We start from the raw sequence: 25,340 nt of genomic DNA on the forward strand, positions 1-25,340 counted from the left end.
TATGTAATTTGATGTCACAGAAATACACCCTGCACTCAAACAATGCCTGCTAACCACTGAAACCCCCCCCCCCAACCCCCATCCTCACCCCCACCCTCACCCCTCTATGCTTAGTGTTTCCCCAGTGAGGCAGGGCAGCTGCTGTGGTGTTTTTGCTTCCAACTCTCATTGCACTTCCACTGCAGACCAGCCAAGGTCAAAATCACCAGCATGTGCACACACACACACACACACACACACACACACACACACCTCAGTTTGTAGTTTTTAAGGATTCTGAGAGACAACAACGAGCTGTGGGGATCTATTATGAAAACCTGCAAGGCGCTGACTGTGCAGTCCTGATCATTACATAATCGGCAGATATCAGCACATCATTTAATGGTTGTCATCAAACAGGAGAACATATCTGGGTTTTTATGTGCAGAGGAAAAGAGCAAATGTGATGATTTGCAGCTATAATTTGAAAATCCACGAGGAGGATGAGTGTCCGATTCCCAGTCACAGTGAGGTTTCCGTTCTCAAAATGTCAAATATGTGATCAATATGCTGTTTTATATGTACATAAAGCGTGGATTTTCTTTGGCCTCCTCCCTCTAATCAAAAACCTGCAATTGAGGTCAATTGACTAAAACTAGAACTTGCCGCACTGTGTGTCAGTTACTGTGGTGGGTTACAGGGTGTAACCCGCCCAGGGTCAGCTGGGTTCGACCCCTGGTGACTCCATACACCTTAAGTGATTTTAGATCATGAGTTATTGTCAGTGTGATGACAATAAAAGGGAAAAGTGTTTTTAAGTGGAAATATGTGTTTTAAAAAAAAGGCTCTAGGCGTCATTTGAAAATGATTGTCAAGAGGGAAAGGAAATGTACACATACAGATGAGATTTTCCGTCCCGTTGCAGTTTTTTTCAACACCAGAAATAAGATGTACACGTAAGGATAAGCACAGTGTGCTGTTTAACACTTGAAACTGAGACGTATCGCAAAGTGAGCATTTTTATTTTTGATAAAGTACATTTTGTTTCCTGTACATGGGCATTTTTACACAAAGAATATTGATATCCTCACTTCTTACTCCTGAAGATCAGCTTCGACGCAAATAATCAGAATCAGTTGACTTCCACAAACCACAATTTTTCTCCTAACCAAGTGTTTTATCGTGATAACAACTAATGAGACGCAACAGATTTACCAACATGAACATCCTATTAATCTGAAACCCGTGCGGAATGCTTTTGAGTTGCAGTCGTGTACTCTGACCACACATGACATCACTGTTATTTAGTTTCTTAATGAAAACCAGCTCAGATCAGCCGCCGACGCCCCCCCAGCACAGACACGACAATGTGATCAGTCTTCACTAAAGCTTCTTGTCAAGTCACTCTTATCAGTTAACTTATCACCTAAAGAAAGGTGTGTGTGTGTGTGTGTACGCGCGCATGCGCGCACACAATTAAAAGAGCAGACAGACAGCTGACTTTCGAATGGCACAAAGAACACCACTAATCCTGGTTTCTGGCACAGGGTAGAATGATTGAGAGCACAGGGACAGAGGGCAGATTAAAGTTGGGCACGTGGTGAGGGGGGGGGGGGGGCAGTCTCTGATTGAGCTCACCTCCCTGTCAGCCTGCTCTTGTTTTTATTATCATTCAACAAGATCTGAGCCTCTGTTTTTATTAATATCCTGGAATCTGAAGATGAGAAACAATAATCACACTCCTGTTTTGCTGTTTTGTTTTTTTTTCCTTTCCTTTGGGGTGAACTAATATGAGGACTGCTGCTATTTATACACACTTTATGGAGAGATTAAGAGGCATGATAAGTAAACATGAGCTTTTTAATTACAGGAGAAGAATAGCAGTTTTGGGGGTGATTATTTTGACATGGTTGAAATGGTTTGAAACCATAAAAGCCCACTCTTTGGCTCAATCCCTGCTGGTTACATCATTAATGAGGGAAATGGAGAGAGGCTGGATGTCGTCAGAGCTGCTGGTACGAGGCGTTGGGTTCATCCCCACATTTTAAACAAGAGGGCCATTGTTGTGAGGTTCGGCGAGGCCGGCGCTGAGGTTTGTGCGTGTATGTTCATCACATTGTCACCTGGAAAAAGTGGCAGCATCAGCAGACGATAGCAAAAGACACACGGTGAAGGTCAGGCGTATCACACTGCTGGATAACTCACGCGTTAGTTTGATGGTTTATTTGTTCTTTATACATGTATGAATAATTAATCTGATGTTCTTTTTCTAGTTAAGTGCTATTCTCAACCTGTCAGTGAATGAAATGTGCTTTCCTTTCATCAGGAAACATTATGCCCTGCTATTTAAACGGACGGTTAAAATTAAGATGAACACTAAAGGGCCTCAAAAGGACAGGCTATTTTCAGCTTAAGCCTGCTCTCTCTCTCACACACAAACACACACACACACAGACAGACACACACACACACAGACACACACACACATACAGAAGACTGTAGTAACACTGACACAGTCACACAGTCCAACCACAACACTGAGTCAGCGGACTTACAGACATACACCTCTGTCAGCAATCACACACACACAGACACACACATACACAAACACACACACAGCAGGATGCCTGGAGACGTTTCCATTAGCCCAGGTCATTTTCCACTTGTCCTCCTGTCTATCTGCCCATCAGTTTGTTACAGAATTATGAAGAAGGAGGAGCGACTCCATGATTTATCTGCTATTTATAGCACAGCAAAACTTGAGTGAATATACTGGCGTCCGTCATGTCTGTCTGTTTTTGATGGACGTGGTTGTATAACATGCTGTCATTCCCTTTTGATTTGCAGCGGTTTATTTTCAGCATCTAAGCAACAAAGCAGTGTACAAAACTATGTGTCATTGTGTTGTTTCATGTCATTCGTTATTCAACGTTAGTATGTCATATTTTTCTTGGTACATGTAGAAATGAGTCATTGTGAAGGCCGGTTTGAATAGACGCAGTTCATCACGACTGCATGACTGCAACTAATTACCTCTGCCGGATATGTGATTGGTTTGTTTGTCTGTCCTGTCTTGCGTAGGATTATGCAGAAGAAGAAAAAAAAAGAAATTATTGACTGTTTCTCATGAAAATGTCATCAGGGATGTGTAAGTCGAGGGAAGAAGAAGCCGTTATAATTTGAGAGGGAGAGAGAGAGAGAGAGAGAGAGAGAGAGAGAGAGAGAGAGAGCTCAGATCTGGAATCAGAACTGTTTCCCCTCATATTGTGAAATCAGGGAAAATGTGACATTTTTCAAGCATTTTCTTTATTTTTTCAGGAAATATTACATGGGAGGTGGCGTGGCTCAGCGTGGCCGTCTAGCAACTGAAGGGTCGCTGGTTCAATCCTCACTTCCCCTGGTGACCATGTCCAAGTATCCTTGAGCAAAATACTGAACCCCTAATTTTTCCTGATGGCCCTGTGACGGACTGGGAACCCGTCCAGGGTGAACCCTGCCTCTCACGACCCTTAAAGCAGTACGGAAAATGGATGGATGGATGGATGTATGGATAGTGCATGCATCCTGTATTTCCAACACTATTAGAAATATTTACAGACGTATGTGATGGTTCGTGAGGCATGGAATTCTTTTTCCCTTTTTTTGACATTTTTGAAGTATTCATAAAATGTTATAGAAACCATAAAAAACTGCCATAATAGTACTTTTAGAAATATTTCCAGATGAAATCAGCTGCGAATACAGCCCTTTTTTAAAATTACTCATTAATTCTTCAAAAGATGTCACACGAACGATCATGAAAAAAAATTTAGGCAACTTTCTGATGATTTCAGAAATATTTCCAAGCATATAGCATGGTTTTATTTGCTGATTTTCATGTAATAGACAGGTAGGATTTTGACCTGACTGGAGGTGTGCTGACATGTCTAGAGTTTAGATTATACATTCTCAGGCTCCGGATCATTCTCTTAAAAAATTAATTACTCCTAAAGAAAGAAAAAGAAATCATAAGGTAGAGAAAATGGTTCAAGATGACTTCAAATTGTTGATTTGTCCAATTAACAATCCTAAAACTAAAAATGAGTCGTAGTAAGAATTGTAAGAATGAAAATAGAAAAAGGGCAAATATTCACATGAGACATCCAACCATGTTTCCTGGGGGGGGGGGCATTTTTCACAATGAACTCTCAGACACTCTTCAAACACACCTTAAGTCAAAATTTGCAGGGTTGTTGTTGTTTTTTTAAATGAATAGGTTGGCCCTGAAATAGAATAGGTTTTGTCTTTGTCCGTGCTTCACCCCTCTTCCTTTTTGATGGTAATCTGGCTTGGTTGTTCAATCTAACAGTCAGAAAAACCAACAGATGGGAGCAAAAACCCTGATTTCAGACATTAGTGTCATGGCGGCGTGGCTCAGGTGGCAGTCGGTCTGTCTGATGATGAGCAAGTTGGCAACTTATTTGATAGCTGCCACTATTGGTGTGTGTGTGTGTGCGTGTGCGTGCGTGTGTGTGTGTTTGTGAGGGAGATAGAGAGATAGAGAATGAGGCAACACTGAGTGCTCTTAAGGTGGAACGGTGCTGGGTAAATAGAGCCCATTAAATATCCTGCTTCCAGAGACCAATTCTTGGTCAATTCATCACTAGTCAATTATATTTGATTCGATTTTTTTTTCCTGCTTGGTGTCATAATTCAGAGAAATGACACTGACAGCGCTGACATGAATTGGATCTGAATGTTAATCTGATCCAGGACCAGCAGGTTAACACCAATATTGTGATACACTCTCTGAGCAGTTGACGGGGTGAAGTAAAGAGGCTGTGGCAGGACACGGAGGATGGATGTAGACGCTGACAGTATCATGTTAGGAAACCAGATATACATCTTGGCAAGGTTGAGCGATCCTGGGTCAGAGCACGGTGGGCTCAGGTGTGCCTGCTCCCCCAGTCTGGGCACTAGGCAGGTGGAGATGGGTAGCTCACATTGGCCTGAAACCCTAGAGAAGAGCCGGGACTCAGGTGTCAGCAAAAGGTTAGCGCTGTGTCCGTTAGGTTGACGTAGAACAAAGGACAGTCTCCCGGGTGGGGTGTCTGGTTACCATGTGGCCAAGACAACACGACTATGAAGTGATAAGATTAGAAGCGAAGAGAAAAAAAAAAAAGGACTTGCAGCGGAATGAAGAGGCCCGCACTTCACTCACAAGGGAAAGAAGAAGAAGATGGCAAACAAGTGTCATACAATGACTGACCTTTTGTTGTTGAGCAGCATTTTCCTCTCAGAATTTCCGATGGAATTTCCAGTCTTAACTGTTCTGGAAAGACTGTACTTCCAAAAATAGTACCAGCGCTCCAAAGCATTGTGATCTATATACGGCAGCATGCTCTCTAAAGGCGAAGCAGCCTATAGTGTCAATTTCATGTTTAATTGACTAGAATGAGGAAAATGAAAGCTACAGCGCATCATATTTTCATACAAAAGTGACACATTATCACTTTATTTAGTCAAATAATTTGTAGGAAAGAGACATTTGTGTTTATTTCTTTATGAAATGAATATCTTTCCCTAGTTTAGAAGTTCACAAATCAACTTAATTACCCAGAAAGTGTGGTTTTTTTGTTTTTTTTTACAGATTTGTTTGTTGATTAATATTAAAAATCCATTCATCCATCCATCCATTTTTTTCCACTTATCCTGTTAAGGTTCACAGGGGAGCTGGAGCCTATCCCAGCAGCCTTTCGGGCGAGAGGCGGGGTTCACCCTGGGCGGGTCGCCAGTCCATCACAGGGCCAACACATAGAGACAGACAACCATTCACACTCTCAGTCACACCTACGGTCAATTTAGAGTATCAATCAGCCTCGTCCCCTCTTGATGTCTTTGGACTGTGGGAGGAAGCTGGAGTACCAGAGAGAACCCACACAGGCACAGGGAGAACATGGAGACTCCACACAGAAAGATCCCGTGCTGGAGCCGGGACTCGAACCCGGAACCTTCTTGCTGTGAGGTGACAGTGCTGACCACTGCACCACCGTGCTGCCAACATTAAAAATAAAAGAGCTTAATTAATAAGGAAGTAGTAAATTCGTGAGGATTTCCCTAACACGCTAAAATATGACACGTTTGAGCTTTTCTCTGGTGACATTTCATCATCTAGAAATGCATCATCACCGCAAGCCACCATTGATGTCACCAGAGAAACAAGGGCAAAGGGGAAAAAAAATATGGCGAGTCAAGAAAAAGAGCTCATCTGTCCATATGCTGTGACAGTGTTAGGTTGGACTTGCTGTTGATGTTGTTATGTAATATTGTGGTACTCTCTGGATTACTGTGGCTTCTAAAGTGTCAGCTTGGTTGTTTCTGTGGACACATGTTAAAAGTGTGTGATGTAAGGCAAAGAAAAAAAAAGATATGTGTTCAACTGAGGTTAAGTGCCGCTGATGAGGAAAAGCTCCCGCCTCAGTAAAAACCATAATGACCAGATTGTTGGTAATAGCATTAATGTGATTTCAATCTTCCTGCCGTGGACAGAATGTCCCCAAGAGAGCAACAGTGTAGCGCCACAGCGTCGGCCCTTGTCAATACCCCCCCCCCATCCATCCCCCGCTAGTGGTATTGATCCCACTTTAATAACACTTGGCCCATTCACATGCCTCCCCTGTGCTTATGCAGCCATTACAGTGTAGGCAGCTATTACTCATGGCTTGTTTTTGTTGTTTTCTACCAGTGACTGTGCAGCCACACTAATATTAATGGTTGCTTTGACAGAAGCTGTGATTGCTCGTGAGTATTGGGTCACCACACACACACACACACACACACACACACAAACCAACCCATGTGACCACATATTACCTCACCATATGAAGGCAACGACTGTAATTTACAGTCTTTCCTCAGGGTAAAACAATAGCCGCTGACCTACAGACTGTATATTCAGCCAGAACATTGACTGACTATGTACAGATGAAAGGATAAAGGTGGGAGGTGCTGACAATGTTTTTCTTATTGTCGATAAATTCTGTGCTGACAGTGAACTGACCATTGTATATTGTTGTCCAAATCGGCACAGGTCCAAAAACAAAACCCAGCTGAACGTGGTCATTTGTGGCCGCCTCTGACATGATGAGACAACCCGTATAACGTCAGTGACTTTTTTATCAGCTCAGCCACAAATTCAAGCCGAGCGCTAACATTGTTCCATCTGCGTTTGGGTTGGGACAGGAGTAAATTGAAAAACAATGACCAGATATACCTTCACACACACACTCCCCCTAGCTTGTTGCTATAATGTTTGTTTACTGTTTTATTTGTTGTTTTTATTTTGAAGGTGTAATGTCACAAAGTTAATGTAAGAATCTTAGCATTTATTTGTTCCACTTTAGACAGTATTTGCAGCTTCTTTGTTTTAAACATGGCTGCACACGGACATGACAGCAATGGAAAGCTGGTGCTGTATTTATAGAACCGTCTTGGACAAAAAAATGGAACATGATAAGCAAAAATGTGCTGGGACAGACATGCATGCAGGTCTGAGATTTTTTCATCTAGCTCCCTCCGATATCTCAGCAATCTTCCTGCCTTGTTCGACCTCATTAGACTGGTTCCAGTTTTGGTTCCCTTTAGGGAGGACTGTAATTAAGAACAGCGGTCCACACACTTAAGAAATGAATTTTCTTAATTATTCCAACATGATCTATTTTTAGTGTAAAACTGTCCTTGACTCACCCAGAGGCTCCATGGCCTAGTTTTGTTGGTTTTCACCCAAATCCCATTCAAGCACGAGGGTCTGGATTAGATGGTTAAATCCATGCACGTGTCATGGAGAAAGATTTACCAAAGGGAGGGGGGGTGAAAATAAAATCTCTTTATGTTGCGGTTGGGACGGGTTAATCTTTTCATTTTGTTCCCAAAAACCAAATGGTGTAAAAAAAAAAAAAAAAATGATGGTTTGTAGATTGGTGTCATGGATCGTTATACAGCTGGTTACAGTTTTAATACAGTACAAGCTTAAATACTGACCGAGTTAGGGAATGTAAACCTGTACAACGGCTGCAACTAGTGATTATTTTCCTTTTTCATTTATCTTAATCAGAAATTTAAGAAAGATCTTACGTTGGCATTTCTTTAAGAAAAAAACAACCTTAATAGTATTTATTTCAATGTCATGAAAGGCTTGCAACTATTAACAAGAGAACTAAATCTTTGCAGAACAGAAATCTTTCATCGACTTATGTTACACAGTACCATTAATGATCATTTCTATCAGTAATAGTATTTGTTAATCTTATACTAAAAGCATTGTTGACGTCACTCACAGGTGCGTGTGTTTAGGCCCCATGACTGATCAAAGTGAGGCTGGGACAAGTTGCGTCCTCACAGAGAACAAACAGCTGAATATGTGAACCTTACCTAACTCCCTAAACTGCTCTACGACCTGACAATGACAACAATGAAAGTGGACAGCACATGGGAGCTTTTGCAAACTGTCACAGTTTGCTGATGATGTACGACTATCCGAGTGTTTTTGTCCCCTTTTTTTTTTTTTAGTAGCTTTATATGGATTTTTTTTATCCAAGTGTTTGTGTGAAACCTCAATTTCCCAAACTTCCCAACAGAAGCGGATGGACCTGCAGCTCTGGTAACTGTAATCTCTCTCTCTCTACACATTAAAGAAACTCAATCCCGCCTTTACATAAGAAAACACTTAAGTCGCAGGGTTCCACCTACAGTACTTCCACCACTTGACTGATTCATTACCTGCAGGGTGTGAGGTCAGTGTTTTGCACAGAATTAGATTCTATTTGTGGCCACAGCTGACTGGGGTGTGGGGCAGGTGGCGGGGTGGTACACCCAACAGCATCTATCCCACAACCCAAATCCCAGTTGCCTCTGCACCTTCCTGCCACTGCTTTTTATTATGATGCGGCCAGATTTTTTTTCCCCGCGTGAAACCTTGTCGTCATCTTCCAATGAACTTGTCCCTCATCTTTAAGCAGACTGTTGAGATGATTGTGCGTCAGGACCACAGGCGGTCTGTGTGCCCCCCCCCGCGGTGCTGCTGAATGTGAGTCATGCCTGCAGTCATGTCCTGTTGCCACCGTGATGAAAGCCTTTCCATTACCGACAGGAACATAACTGCCTCATTACCCAAGAGGCAATCTGCTGAAGGATGGTCCTGCAGCCACCTCTGGAGTGGCTGCAATTCACTAGCAAGCTTTACATCTCCCCACATCCACTATGTTGTGCTTACTTGCTTTCTGTCTCTCTTTATTTCCTTCACCTGTCCATCCCCGTTTCCCTCGGCGACATATGAACTTGAGGCAAAGTTCAAAAGTTGATTTATTTCAAATTTCTTAATACATACAAATATCATTGTTAAGTTTCATATTACGCAACATTAAAATGTTGGGTTTAAAAAAACAAAACCTTTCAGCTATTGTCTATTTATTTAGAGGGCTACCAGAGGCTTGTGATGAGCTAGGATCTTGTTGTACTGTAAATTGTAGCCCCCTCTGTGTGCACAATACATGGAGATGGAATTGGGGGGTAAGGGGACAGAATGTTCCGCTGCTGAATATGATGCAGTAGACGTGGTCATGATGTTGAATGGATGTCTGTATAAAAGGGTCAGACAGTGCAACAGATCAGGCTTTGTTGTGTAAACTCATTCGGTTCCCTGCCCAAGGAATTCTGTATAAAATTGCACGCCATTGTGGTGTGACGTCATCTTGGTTTGGTTTCGGAGTCAACAAGCAGAGCATCATGATGGCGGGGTAATTTTCATGATGTATTGCAGATTGTTTGTCTTGAAGCAAGATAATATGACCAAGTTTGAATCGGGGGGGGGGGGGGATTGATGCTGACATAAAATGACCTGATTTTATTCCTGTAATGATTCTTCAACGTTTCCCGTGTCAGCTCAGTCGTGCAACAGCACAGTCAAGGTGGAAGAGACGTTCAGCTGAAGGATTGGCTTCGATGAGGTGCACCCTGGTTGTTACATAAAGGTGACACAGAGAAACATGCGGTCAGCAGTAATGGCATCGCTTACCGTTTCAATCAAGCCAGGTTGTTTGCAATTTGAGAACGGTGGCTTAACACCTCGTGCTCGTGACCGTCTCCATCCTGAGCATACCATCAAGTTTTGTCTGACAATCTGTGAGAAGAAAAACAGTTTTTGACATTTGACATTGCGAAGTATCCTGTTTTCTGTGACCTTTAGTGACTGAGATAAATCATATTTTCATCCGGCCCCTTTAATAGATGTTGTTATCTAGCTTGTTGAGAGCGAAAAACAAGAACACGCTGTTCTCCTCAGCACTCTCACCTGTTGTCCTACAGCTCTCACTCACTGCAAATACAGCAGCAGCAGGTGCTGTATCAAGAGGAGTGTGTGTGTGTGTGTGTGTGTGTGTGTGTGTGTGTGTGTGTGTGTGTGTGTGTGTGTGTGTGTGTGTGTTGTACGGGGTTAGAACCAGTTTAAAAAAGGAGACAGCGTTCAGGGTTATTTCCTGTATCGGTCACGTGGTCACGCTCGTCTCCACGTGAGATTCTCTGACAAAGATGCTCTATAGCAAACTAAAAGGGCACTTAAAGAACGAAGCACATACTTTTCAGCAAAGTAAATTGAGGTTCTTCCTTCGCCCCTTCTCTCTCTCTCCACCTAGAAAATTAGCCTCATAGTTTTTGTGTAATCATGCTAAAAGAGATGGTCGTGGTCACTGGGGCTGTACAATTAGTCGTAGTTCAACAGAAAGTGCTATATGACCTCCTGCAGTTAAAAGGTTAAATGTCCTGCCTACACATCCTATTCTACAGGTTTAAGAGTCTCACAGGAAAAGGCATTGCAGTAATCCTCCCAAAAATTGAAGTAAATGGTGACCAAATACTTACACATGAATGAGTGAACAAATAATAAAACCATAAAATGGTTTCGTAAGTGTTGTGAAGGTTCCACACATCAGGTTGCTTTGGAAACGTTGCTGACGCCATATTGCTGGGGTCCACTAAAAACTCCTTCTGCTCTATCCCTTTAAGAGGACATCTTTCTTTGATACAGATCCCCACAAAATGACACTTATCATTTAAATGACGTTTTTCCTGATGAAAATTTGAAGAAGAAAAAAAAGAATATTCCATCTAATTCATACTTCATAATTTTCATTCAGTTGGCAGGCATCTTTACCTTTTCTGTGGATCACCAAACTTGGTTGAGGGATGTAGCTTGAGCCCAAACTGTTACATTTAGGGACATTGAATAGATACTGTTTATGTGTGCTTTGTTTTTTTGTTGTTGTTGTTGTTGTTTATTTTTTACAGTATTCTTAGTGTGATATAGAGCCTCTTCAACCCTCACAGGCTAACAGTTGTCCTGTAGCTGTGCCTCGCAATACAGACCATGTATGTATTTATGTGCTACAGAAAAACCAGCTAATCATGGAAACACTGGGAAGAATCTTGAGAACACAGTCTACACCACACACACACACACACACACAGGCTGAGAACAAAAGGAGTGGGTCACCACAGGGAACATTGTGATGGCAGATGAGCAGGCCACTTTTCAGCCTTGTGCAACTCAATACTTCTCTTTCTTGTTTCCCCCTCTTCTTCCTCCTCTAATTCCCTCAGGATGTCCACTCATAGAGAGCACATCAATTAGTGATCAGCACGCTCACTTGTTACTCACCAATCTGCCGCAGTCAGCGTGCAGGGTTAATATCAAACAGCTCATGCCATTATGGAACAGGATCTTTGAGCTTTCCCACATCTCTCCTCTTGCCAAAACATCAATTTAGGTTATGGATGTGTCCTCTGAATGCGTGTCTGTGTGTGTACGTGTGTGTGTTTGTGCAAGACTACCTTATCAGTTATCACACATGGAGTTTCATGACATGTGAGTCATAGTAGCTGGCTGAGGCTCATGGAAAATTCAAGGCTTGAATAAGGGCTTAAGTGGGCTCTGCAGAAGGGGCAAACAAGGGCTTTGTTGTCATTCTCTATCCTAATTACAATCGAACCCAAATCAGGAGAGTTTGCAAACAAACAATGATTACTTAAAGTTGTAGCGTGCCAAGATTCTTTGCTGCAATCTTCGCGGTTCCCCTCAGCTCTTAAAACATCTTTCATCTTGTTTTCCAATCACTGTTCCTGCTGATCTTACTGTTTCAGGGGAACGTTTTTAGAGGGAATCAATTTTGAAAGAGCACTTAATACTTCCCTGCATGGTGGCGCATGTGAAGTCAGTCTTCTCTGTCTTTTAGAGATCATTGCATTTTAATTGCTAAAGGCTAATTCCTCCCAAATGAAGCCAAGATAAGTCACACATGCACCACTTTCCTCTGCCCAGAATGCACCTTGTATGGCCAACTAGAAGCCTGTCTAAAAATGGTATGATGAAGCCTGAAGGTGATGTCAGCGTTGAGAGAGGGAAGACCAGATGTGTTTACGCGGGGATAAACAGAGTGAGGAAGTTTTTTTTTTTTAAAAAAGCAATGGATGGACTAAAAAGTGTTAATTTGCTTATTCCTAAAATGCAAATGATTCCAGCACAGTGTACATCACACTGCAGCACAACTGTGGTTCACAGCTTGCTGAATCATTAACAACTCTGCATGTGTCAGACGGATCGGTGTGATCTCTCTGCAGCGATGCAGAGCACACCCTGGATTTTCCAGAACTTTATCACCCTCATTGCAATCGTTAAATGACTAAGCACCTCTAAAAACTGGAACGTGAGACAATAGCAAATATTTATCAAATGCTTTCAAATGATAGACATGAATATACGACAGGAAAAAAAACAGATCCGTGCTCTGAATTAGTCAGTTCAGTAGTTAGTTTAATTACTTGGGTGAGTCATTGATTAATCGGCTTAATTGGCACAAATGGTAAACAGAATTGATGATTTAGCTTCTTGAAAGAGATAAACATCCTAGAATATTGGTCGGATACAAGCAGCAAATGAGAAATTATTTCAAATTTAATGATGTTTTAATTGTATTGTTTTGCTTTTCGAGACAATATCATTAACACTGTTGAAAATAATAATTTGGCTGATAGTTGAAGCCAATCCTGATGGTTTTGGTTGTTTTCTTTTGTTTTTTGTAGATCTTTGTTCCTCACTTCAAAAACAACCTCTGCCATCGGTGAATGCCATCTTTACCCGGAACACGGCCGATACATCAGTCCATCTCTAGTCTGTTGATTTGGCGATGGACCTATCAGTTGCTAAATAAAGAACTGGCCACATGATACCAAACAGTTAGTCAGTTAGTTAGTTAGCTGCCTTCAAGTAATTTTCATCCATCTGTTAGCTACATCTAATCTTTACAATCCCCGGCAACACCCAGGATAGCTTTTCTGCCAATCCCAAGACTGACAGAGACAGACAACTGTTCACGCTCACAAGCAACTTTTAGTCACCAGTTAGCCTAATGTGCACAGATTGGGTTTGTGGGAGGAAGTCAGAGACGACCCACCCGGGTCAGGTATTTTTGATCAGTATAGAAATCACTGCACGTCATCCCCTTTTGCTTCGGTTCACACGATCCTCACAGTTAGCATGCACAGCATTAAGTTCTGTCACTGCTGTCAAATCTGATTAGGCACATAGGACTGACAGGTAACACAGACTAAGCACTCGTGTCAGTGTGCTGAGTTTACAGAGAACCGGTGTCTCCTGTCACCACGCTGCCACTAATGTGAAGAGGCAGGACATGCTGCCTGCCTGCTTGCCTGCCTTCCTTCCTTCCCTCCTTCAGGTAACAAACACCCTTTCCTCTCTGGTGAGACCTGCTGCGTCAGCTCGGCAAGGCAAGACTTATGGGATTCCTCCAGTCTAAAGTCTCCCACTGAAACCAAAATGAGAGTGTTTGGACATGAAATAAAGAGAGTCAGGTTGACGTGGCCAAGGATTGATGGTAACAATCTCAAAACAGCTTTTTTGCAATTCAGCCATTTAGCATCAAGTTCACAAAATTAAATAACAGCATTTTTTTGGAGGGACCTGCATAAGCGAAATCTCCCTGAACCAGTTTCCTAGATTCTCAGACAAGCGTCCTCTGTGTGATATTCATGCGCTGGGAGATCGTCGACTAGGAGACAAAGAAGTGCTGCTGATTACTCAGAAACCAGCACTCCCAGTGGCCTTTTTTCCCTTTTCCTTAAGCCCTCCTACTGAGCTGTTTGATTGAGTTCACAGCTGAGGACAACAAAGTTGGTATCCATGGAGAAGAGGGAGCAAAAACCACAATTGATGTGGGAATATATCATATCGGTGACGTTCTAGAAGATGTGCGGTGCAGAAGGATGTGGAGGTGATCAGAGGAGAGTTGAGGGAGAGAGCGGAAAGACTGAAGGGACGGGAAGCTGGAAATCAAATTTTTGAATTAACTCGAATGCAAATGAAATGAGGGCAGCTGAAGTCACGTCTGCTACTCAGACAGAGGTGTCACGGAATAACTTAAAACCTCCAAATATTTGGTCTCCTTGAAATGTCTCATCTTTTCATAGTCTAGTGGAAAATAAGGCACATATGTTTGTGTTTCTGCAAATTATATTTTTCCAGACCAATTAATATTATAATGGAAATTAAAGGTTTAATTCTAAAATAAACAGAAGACTTCAGAGGATTTTTTTTTCCTCTAGGAGGCAACGCTTCTAATGCTGAAAAAAACTTTAAAGAAGATAAATAGAATTATTTAAATCCTAGAAATCATGAATGAAGTGAAAATGTCAATCATTTGCTGGTGGGAGCTGCTTAAATATGAGGATTTGCTTCTCTCTGTAAATTGCACATCTTGGTGAAGACACAAGCAAAGTGATAAACTGTGAACTTTGGGGAAACTTGTTGCTGTTTTTATGGAGTATATTTGCTGGGGGGGGGGAAACTGCACGAAGGAATTTTCTTGAAAAAAAACAAACATTCGCAGAATATTAATGTACATGCAGATGTAATCAAATACAAGCAAGGTCAGGTAACTTTTTTGTAATCATGTATTTTTATTTATTTATTTATCTATTTTATTGTTTTTTGTATGTCCTGCAGGAGAGGTTCGAGGCGTTGTTTAGGATCTACGATGAACAGACGACTTTCCAGATGTTCAAAAGCTTCCGGAGAGTTCGGATCAATTTCAGCACCCCTGAAGCTGCCGCCCGTGCTCGCATCGAGCTCCACGAGTCCGAGTTCAACGGCAAGAAGCTCAAACTCTACTTTGCTCAAGTGAGTTTCGGATTACAGAGGCTTGTTTACAAGATTTTATATCATTCAAGCAGAAAGCTAAGGAAGGGGGGTGGGGGGGAGACTCACTCCTAGCTTTATCATAGCTGCATGTTTCATGGACATTCTAAAGTTGCTCAAAGATGCACAGAGATCTGAAGGTTTGACGCTGCTTCAGTTCAGACGTCGCTTATCCCAGCTGCCATGAGACGACTTCTAATTGTCGCCGCTTTGTCACAAACATATCACCAGTCGTGACCCCTGCTGCACCTCCCAGTACTTAAGAGGATTAAGGCTTTTACACCTCAGACAGTAACCACATGCAGGTGTTTTAATTACGGCCTCTGGCGACTATACTAACATTTGTTAACTCTTTCACTTCCTCCCTTGAGCGCTACAGTCATTTATCCCGTTGTCGTCCTGCCTCCGTCAGGTCCAGAACGGCGATGAAGACATTGACAAGTCGTACCTGGCCCCTCCACAGCCTGTCAAACAGTTTCTGATCTCCCCGCCTGCCTCGCCGCCTGTGGGCTGGAGCCAGAGTGAAGACGCGACACCGGTCATCAACTACGACCTGCTTTGTGCTGTAGCCAAGTTAGGACCCGGTGAGTCAGTTTGCTCATACATGCACATGATAAAGGCTTCATCGCTCATCCAGATACTTCGAGAAACTCATGTCTCGCTGTTATACACCCACATATAAATAAAGCAGTTATGTATCAAGCCGTTAGGACAAATTAATTGAGGTGGATTTTGTTGAATCACCATTGTTTCATTCTTGATTTTCCTTCTTGAATCATTTGTGTGAAGCAGGATTCAGATTTAATTTGTTCCCTCACTCATGCAGCTTTTATATAAATATATCACTTTTTATCAATTTTTCAATGAGAAATGTCTCTCAAGAGAAAATCTCCAACTGCAGCGACACTGTGTCTGCAGATTTTGGTCAAGCAGGGGAAAAAAAGAAAGGAAGAAAGTAAATCACCCTGAGGCTCATAAATCAAATTCACAGTGCGAGCTCCGATCTGTCAGTGTCAAGGCTGTTTAACCCCTCCGTGCTGCTGCTCCGCGACGGCCGCAAGGCACGCTTCACTGCCAAATATCTGTGTGTGTTTGCAGACAGATTAACAAAATGTAGATGGACCAGTCGTCAAACCCCTGCATCAACAGCAATAACTCACTTATTGTTCTCAATAAGATCGTCAACATAAATATTAGAAGTGTCATCTGTTGATCTATGATTCTGAAAAATGTTTTCCCTCTCAACAGACAGGAATGTGTATGGAAGCGCAGTTTTTTTTTGGAGATGAAAAAAATTAAGTAAAACTTCATTTTAAAGGTATTGCAATGATAAATCATGATATGTGATTGAAAAAGTTAGGAATCACAACATAGAAGGCAAAGTTATGAGTTCATTTCTGACTTTTATCATTTTGCTTGACTTTTGTGACTATTGGATTAATTTTTACTTCATCATTTTGACTTCTGAACTCATAATTATCACTTGCTTTGAGAGTCTTTTTATTTAGGTAACTCTTATTTTACCTTTCTTTCCTTCCTTTTTACGGTTTTCAATATCTTTTTTTCATGTATTTGTTACTTTAACCTGTTCCAAACAAATGAAATGTGATTGATTGATGGCAGAAATGGACCTCCATAAACTAAACCTTTATTTTTTCTTTCAAGTTGACATAAGCATACTTTAAAATTTCATATTTAGATCAATTAATACGCTCTCAAGCTCTTTCACTTCAGCTTTGTTCGCTTCTCTGCTCGGCAGTAATGTCACAACCGTCTCACACGTCGATCAGATTTCAGATTGTGGCAACCTTTATGAAATGGCAGCAGACACAGGAGTCCACATCTGTCCGTGTTTTTATGTTTGTGCACGGGAAGGAGAAAACATGGCTTCGCAGTGAACTTTCTTATCGTTTTCTTTCGCTATCAACAAAAACCATGATTAAACTTTCCACATGCTCACAAACACATACACACACACACACACGGGCACACAAACACACACATTATCCAAACCAGAGGACCACTTTTAACACATTCTGCTGTTCCCATAGCAACATGAGGAATCAGGAAATGGCTCGCCTCACATCCTGGCGCCTAGAAATCAGATTAGGTGGCAGCTGCAGCACAGCGCGCTGACTCCCTCTGTCACCTCTCAGCAGTAACAGCAGGACTCTATTCTCTGTCCGTCTCTCTGTTTGGCACCACACTGGAAAGCTAGCAGACCAATTTCCTCCTTGTCTGCCAGCTGTCTGATCTCATCGCCATGGAAACTGATACAATCTAGCAAAGTTAGTTTGGAAAAATTAGAGAAGGACTACTGCTAAAAAAAAAAGAAGGAAGAAGAAAGAGATCTTTCTTTCCCTGAACCCATCTTTCACAGACAAAGAGAAATGTAGAATATTCCATAAAATACAACAAAATAAAATAATGATTATTTATTAACGACTGTTTTGCTCTTTTCAAGTCAGGAGCATTTCTACCCTAAGATGTCTCACAGAAACAGCAAAATTTAATCAAGCATTTAAAAAAAACAAGAGGAATGAACAGATTTATCAGCCACAGAAAAATAACACAAAACTGAAAAAAGAAAGAAAGAAAAATCAAATAAAACAATAAATATAACTATTTAAAACGAATCAGTGCAACAGAGCACTGTATTTAAGTATTTAAAACAGATAAGACAAGGTAAAAAGGACGAGTCTATAAATATTTCCTTAAAAAGGAACTAAAAGCAGCAACAGCGGAGCGAACACTCACTGGAGGACTGTCCCTAAGCTGAAGTGCCTTTACTGCAAAAAGCTCGATGACCTTCTGACCTTAAACTGGACTCTGGAACAGCATGCAGGTCCTTTTTTTTTTTTTTTTTTAATAGCACTTTACTTTTTTCACCTCTTTAGCCACTTTGCAGGGTTCATGTACATACAGAGCTTGTACAAATAGTTGAATTTTTAAAAACGCTCGACTTTTACTGTTATAATCTCACACTAAGAGCAGAACGTGTGAGGGAGCTACTCTTTATTTGTGGTAACAGGAATGTGAGTGACTCAGCATTTATGTTCACTACAATAAGGGGACATGACACCTCCTTTATTACATCTTTTAATCATTTAAGCCTCATTAGATTTTGTCAACAAATCTGTATCTAGTTCTTGCATGGTAGAAAATCGACTGACGCCTGTGATAACTTGAATTGTCATTTTTCAGAGGGGTTTTTCCTTCTGTGATGTCTAAATGTCTGCTTTTAAAAAGCCTTACAGTTGCTTTTTCATTAAATAAGTTGTTACAAGAAAATATGTCCAAACAGAATATTTGACCAACAAAGTACCCCCCCCCCCCATGCGTCTTTTGTTCTGGTCGCCTAAAAGTTCAAATGTTGATAAGCCAGGTTTATTTCCGAGCAAAGACCAGAGGAGACGCTCACTTCCTGATGTATGTTTTACTTCTGCATATATTTGTATCATAGCAACCAAAATGCACCAGACCAACCTTAGGAGCTCTCAAACGCTCCCAGTTGGGCCCTTTCGGAGGAGCACCTGGTGTTTCAAATATGTTTATTTTGTCCATCGGGAGCCTAAAATGTCACTATAACGCATCACTGTCGTTCCCTCAGGTGAAAAGTACGAGCTTCACGCTGGCACGGAATCTACCCCCAGCGTCGTCGTCCACGTGTGCGAGAGCGAGACCGAGGACGAGGAAGCGGCACGGCCAAAGCAGCAGATTGTCCAGACCAGACGTCCTGACGGACCCCCTAAAGTCTTCAACTAGAGAGGCCTCCCCCTTGACACCGGCGCGGCCCCCTGACCGCCCCTTAACCTGCAACACACCTGCCCTCTCTCTCGTCTCTGCACTCACAGAGAGCGTCGATGCCCCTCATTTCAGTTCAACTACAAGCAAAAACAAACCAACAAACATTGCTGGAGACGGCGTTTGTGGGGAGCATGGCGATTGAATGAGGCGGCTTAGAAGGGGATGGATGAGAATCACACACACACTCATCACAGTCTGCAGACAGCGTGGGGAGAGGCGGGCACGCTTGCCTCCTCCACCCCCACCAAACCCCCTCTGGTTTTCAACGAGAGGGGTTAAAATACCTGTCCCGACGCAGGCACCTGTCACTTATCACTCACATATACACACATACATACACGCGCGCACACACACACACACACACACACACACACACACACACACACACCCAGCTCTCATTGCAGTCCTGTTAGTAGCTTGCTAATCAGTTAGCATGTTAGCCGTACCTCTCCCTCTGTCTCGTGTGTGTACAATAATCTTTGGTTGAGGACACGCATCCCTCAGTTCAAAAACATTTTTTTTTAAATGTGTTTTCAGGTTATGTATAGATATATAAATATATATACATATATATATATATGTCTATTTTTTCCTTTTTGTCATTCATTTTCATATCTGCTGGTTTGTCGCTTCAGCTTGCATCAAGTGTGTGATGTTCCTGCTCTTGTCTGCATGTATATACTGTTTAAAAAGAAAAAAATACATACAGAAATACAACTACTAACCAGATGTATCCAGAAAAAAAAAGGAAAAACCTATTTAACATCACACACAGCACGAAGCGCCATATGTGACTAACAAAAAGTTGTGGTGGCTGTTTAACTGCTTTTTTTCTGTTTTTGTCCCTTTTTTTAATTTGGAGAGGTGTTGTTCAATGTTTTTTGTTGTTTTTTGTTTGTTTCGTTTTGTTTTTTTTTGCTGAACTACTAGATGTGTATTCTGAATATGTATTTGATACCCTGACACTTTTTTGCATGCTTAGTTAACTTCTGTAAGATGAGGAGCTGAGGTGTGTGGGGTTTTTTTTTGTTGTTGTTGTTGTTGTTGTTGTTTTTTTTAATTTCAGTGTTGTTTATGATGACAGGGAAAGGGTGTGACGCTCTCGAAGGGGTGGGGGTGGGGGGGTTGTGGTTAAAAAAAAAAAAGCGTAAAGTTTCAGTCCAGATTTTGATGGCTAAAATGTCACGTTTATTAGGATTTTGACGGATCGGAGATTGTTCATCCCACTCATTTTGTTTTCTTTTTTAATTCATGGGATGTCATATTGTCATCTCCTCTGTGTCGTTCGATCAAACCCACTCTCTGACGAATCTTAGGTTTATTCTAAAACCAACTATACTGCTTCTTTTGCACTTGAGTATCTCTTGATATCTCCGAGCAAATGTTTTTTTGTTTCTTTGTTTGTTTGGTTTTTTTCAGGGCCCTTGACCGTCTCCCGCTGCACACTAGAACACTGCTGCGTTGCTCCTCGCTGTAAATAAATGAGCGGTAGTTTTGCAGAGAGTCTTTTTAGATTTTGTAGTGAACCCCCCCCCCCCCCCCCCGAAAGCATTTTGCTTAGTAAAGGGAAAAATTAGATTAGCAACCAAAGCATCCTCTTCTCCTCATATTGCCATCACAGCATGAAAGGATTTTCTCACTCAAGCACATCGTTGTGTGGTATATTTTCACATTAAATGTATATTTTACCAACACAACTACAGTGGGCTTTTTGTTTTTATTATACTGTTTTTATTTTGTATTCACACACTCGCGGTAGAACACGACACCTTTTCCTTACAATTCATGATCAGATCATCACACCTTTATGTTACAGTGCTTTAGAAGGCGAACAGGGCTTTAGGATGAGTCGGGGAAAAAATGCAAACATCGTATCAGAAAAGCATGATGAAGAGAAAATACAAGACTTTTTTTTACTATACAAAAGCAAAAGACAGGTCTCGTCTGCATGTGAGCACTTTATTATCAGTGTTTTGTTCGTTTCCTTCGTATAAAATCTCTAATTAGAAAGCACATATTTGTGTTTTGTTTTGTTTTTTCTTTAGCGTGAAGCTGAACACCTGGTTAGCCTTTTCACCAGCATATTGCAGTGAGTAAAACACTTCCTTTTTGCTAGCCTTTGGAAAGTTTTCTGGCCTTTTTTTCTGGGGTGGGGGGTTGGGGGTCTAAGGGAGTTAGGGTGTCGATATGCAGTGCAGCTTTAGGGTTGGATGACACTGCAGAACAAAATTTGGAAGGAGAAAAAAAAAGTGTTTGCCCTCAAAATAAACAAAAAAAAAACAACATTCATCTCATCTCCTGGAAAAGTTGCACCATTGTTGGCAAGAGTTTTTTTTCTTAGCGCCGCAGTGAAGCAGCAGATTGTCGGAACTACTGACGTGATTTATGATATGAAGAGGAAGCAGCAAAACAGGAAGAAGAAGAAGAGGAACTTTTGAACTCTCTATGGTCATGACATTTGACACTGGGTGCATTTTTTGGTTTGTTTATTTTGGTCACAGATGTAATGAAAATGTATATTTATGTACATATGCCAAGTGGTTTTTTTTTTTGTTTTTGTTTATTTGTTTGGTTGTTTTCCTGTTGCTGAGGCCAGTCCCAGTGTGCAGTTTGTTATGGCTTCTCTCTCTCTCTTTCACTCTCTCTCTCTCTCTCTCTCTCTCTCTCTCTCTTGGCGATGTTGTAATGGAGATTTAAAAAAAAAACTTAAAAAAAAAGTGTATAACAATCATTTCTGAAGATGCTCGATCAAAACCAACTGTTATTGTGTTGTGTACGACATGAGCTCTGTTTGAATGTTTCTTTTATTTCCGGGGGAATTTACAAAAGGTCAATTTAACTGTCCGTCACTGTTGTACTGTTTACTTTTTTGTTTTGTTTTGGGGTTTTTTTTTCCATTGAGATTTCAATATCGTGTCTTGTATTGTAGGAATCCTGAAAAACAAAGTAGCAAAACAAGCAATAATTTACAGTTGTATAATACCGGTATGTGTATTTTCATGTTCTGTACTTATTTCTAAGAGATGGTCTCTGTCTCTCACAGTATCCGCTTCTCTTTGTGTAGTATGATAGTCATTTGTTTCACATAGAGAAAAAACATAAAGACTTATTCTTAAAAGCCATGTTTGGTGTTGTTTCTTGTAGGATTTCTTACTATCGTGTTCAGATGTTTTATTTCCTGAATCTTTTTGTGCAACTGGAATTGCAAATATTCTGTTCACTGCTAGATGAATGTGTAATCTTTAGTTGTTCGAACTGAAAAACGTGACATTATCGTCTCTGCTGGTTAAAGTCACACCCTATAACTGAAATCTAAGGTAGTAGGTAGGATTTTTACGTTGTTTCATTTGCTGGGTTTCATTTATTTTTCATTTTTATTAAGAAGGCAAGAGGGGATGCGGGCTTTCAAGCGTTTTCTCCTACGCACCCGTCTTGTAGGAAGTATCCATCTGCAGGAGAGAGAAAAAAAGACACGCGCGCACACACACAATCTCTCTCTCTCTCTCTCTCTCTCGTTTTACCTGCAGTAAACTTTATTGGTTTAATCTTCATCTTTCACCTTCATCAAAACATTTTACCAGCTGAAGGACTCAAGCATATCTCCAATAAAGTTTATAGCAAGTAAAATTAAAGTGTGTGTGGGTGTGAGTTTTCTCTCTCCTGCTGATGGACAACAAGATGGTTGTTTAGGAGAAAACACTTGAAAGCCTCCCTTGGCTTAAAAGTTTAATAGAATTCTGAGTGTGAACCTGCAGCATTGACAGAGTTACTTTATTTTCTGATGCCCGTCAACAACACACACACACACACACACACACACACACACACACACAAACACACGCACACACAAAAGACAGTGTGAAAGACTTTGTATAGGGACATTAGGATTTTCTTTTAACATAAGGTGACTTTTATCCTGCAGTGGATGGAACATTTATTGACTCATTTTGTTACATTTAACCAATACTTTGCGACTAAATACCCACTGAGGTACTAAAGTCAGCCTCCACTTGTACTTTGAAATGCTTAAACAAGAAGTGAAGCACGGTCTGACAGCGGAGCTACAGTGTACAGAGTCAAAGTAGAACATTCAATTTCATGTTTTTAAATGTAACACATACAGGATACAAAGGAAAGAGGCTCTACCGCTTATTCCTGGGGGGGGGTGGGGGGTGGAGCCTACCACAGCAGCCTTCGGGTGAGAGGTGGGGTTCACCCTGGACGGGTCACCAGTCCATCTCAGGGCCAACACATAGAGACAGACAACCATTCACACTCACAGTCACACCTACGGTCAATTTAGAGTATCAATCAGCCTCGTCCTCTCTTGATGTCTTTGGACTGTGGGAGGAAGCTGGAGAACCAGGAGAGAACCCACACAGGAACAGGGAGAACATGGAGACTCCACACAGAAAGATCCTGTGATGGAGCCGGGGCTCGAACCCAGAACCTTCTTGCTGTGAGGCAACAGTCCTTATCGCTGCACCACTGTGCCGCCCCCTCTCATCCCTAAAACAACAAAAACCATTCAAACATAGTCATGAACTTATGAAAACCAGTAACACATCAAAAGCCGTTCTGAAAAGGTGGTAAAGGTGGGACTTGAATGTTCTAAGATTGCTCCAGTCTACCCACCTTCAACGCCTATTCAGAACTGCTTTTGATGTGTTACTGGTTTTCATAAATTCATAATCATATTTTGATGTTTTTTTCTGACCTCCCCCCAGGAGGCTTTTTGGGAAAAGAAACAGCAGAGGGTTTAAAAAAAGAAAAAGTCAAGAACAAATTGAAACAAATTGAAAACAAAATACAGAGAGAGTTAAAATACGAGTGAGAAGGTACGGATCCATGAAGACACAAAACAAGTGACAAAACAAATCTAGACTATAATTCAAGGGATTAAGAGATCATTTTAATTCAAGATTTAAGCACTGGGATCTCTTTTCTTTCGCTATTGATTGGACCACACAGAGAGAAACCAGAGCAACATCTATTTGAATGTCACTCCATAGAAAAGAACAGCTGACACTTTAACGCTCTCTGCACCTCATATTTTCCTCCAGTGGACCAAGCATGAGGGGAAGTCGTCTGTTCGGAGTCTTGGCTTCAAATGTGACCAAGGTCAAGTTAATGATTCTTTCGATGGACATGAAATTTATAACGCGGATGGGAGGTGAACGTGTGGTAATACGGCCGTGACCTACAGCTCAGCAGCTTATTGAATTTCTCAGCTGCAGTTTCCTCCCGACAGCCACCAAGAAAAAAAGACTGATGACGCTCAAGCCTCCGCTCACAATACTTATCTGTCATCCTCGCACCCGCTGACAAGCTGCACTTCACTGTTGTGCAAAAAGGGAGAGACACAACGAAACAACTCGCTGTCATGTGTCGGATTTGCAACAAAAGATTGTTTTTGCAAACGCGGGTTTGAGGAAAATATATTCAACAAAAGAAGGTTATATAACCCTGTCATGTTACTGTTTTAATAAGGATTTTAATAGTTTGTGCATCCAAAATGCTTCACAGTAGAAAAAAAAAACCCAGGTGCAAATGTTTACCGCAGCAGTTTAAAAGGAAAAAAAAAAAACAGGCTCTTTAATAAATGGAGCGATTCAGTAACATCTGTGAGGTGAGGCAGCCCGGCAGACCCTCGGCGACACAAAAACCCCCTTTCTACACGCCGGGAGGAATTTCTCCCTACAATGACCTTTACTGTTAGATTTGTGTGTGTGTGTGTGCGTGTGTGTGTGTGTGTGTGTGTGCGTGCGCACACCTGAGGGGAACAGATGTGGCTCTCATAGGTGCTCAGTACCTCCCAGATTCCATTAAAGGTTCTCACAGTATAACACAAAGGGATGCATCAGCCAGGAATACACAGATTATTTGGAGTAAAATAAGGTGAAAGTAAAATATAAGGATCTGAGCAACTTTTAGACTTGGTGTCTTCCTGGTGTGCTGTGGTGAGTATCGACCAAATATGGTCTTAGAAGGAAGGAAAACTCACACTTATAGAATTTTTTTTTTAAACCTCGCAAAAAAAAAAGAAAGAAAGAAAACAGAACACTGATTTACAGTAAAAAAAAATAAAAATTTAGATATAATCTGATGAGTGTAATATCATCAAACTCATCAGGAAATGCTACAGAGGCAATAAATTAAGAGAGTAGCAGGTATGGAACTGATGGAGTTGCCCCCTGCTGGCTACTAGGAAGAATGCAGGTTTTTAGGAACTTAAATCTTTTCAACCACCTCTATTATACAGTCTATCTGTGAAATCTGACCCTCACATTCATGACATGTTTTACAGTATGTA

The 25,340-nt window shown here is 41.4% G+C and overlaps 1 protein-coding gene across 4 annotated transcripts in view; it reads left to right on the top strand.

Moving 5' to 3' along the window:
* rcan3 (regulator of calcineurin 3) overlaps positions 1-22,536 on the top strand; it is a 43,511-nt gene extending 20,975 nt beyond the window's left edge. For 3 of the 4 annotated variants that reach the window (XM_086182222.1, XM_086182223.1, XM_086182224.1), the window contains exons 3-5: positions 15,029-15,202; positions 15,633-15,804; positions 18,831-22,536. In XM_086182222.1, coding sequence (XP_086038348.1) covers positions 15,029-15,202; positions 15,633-15,804; positions 18,831-18,985 — 501 coding nt within the window. In that variant the 3' untranslated portion in view covers positions 18,986-22,536. The remainder of the gene's footprint in view (positions 1-15,028; positions 15,203-15,632; positions 15,805-18,830) is intronic. The other variant, XM_086182225.1, reaches the window with a different exon arrangement.
* The last annotated feature ends 2,804 nt before the right edge of the window (positions 22,537-25,340 follow it).

The sequence above is a fragment of the Aulostomus chinensis genome, chromosome 17, assembly GCF_037954235.1.
Source record: "Aulostomus chinensis isolate RoL2024-O1b breed Wild chromosome 17, RoL_Achi_v1.0, whole genome shotgun sequence".
NCBI lineage: Eukaryota > Metazoa > Chordata > Actinopteri > Syngnathiformes > Aulostomidae > Aulostomus > Aulostomus chinensis.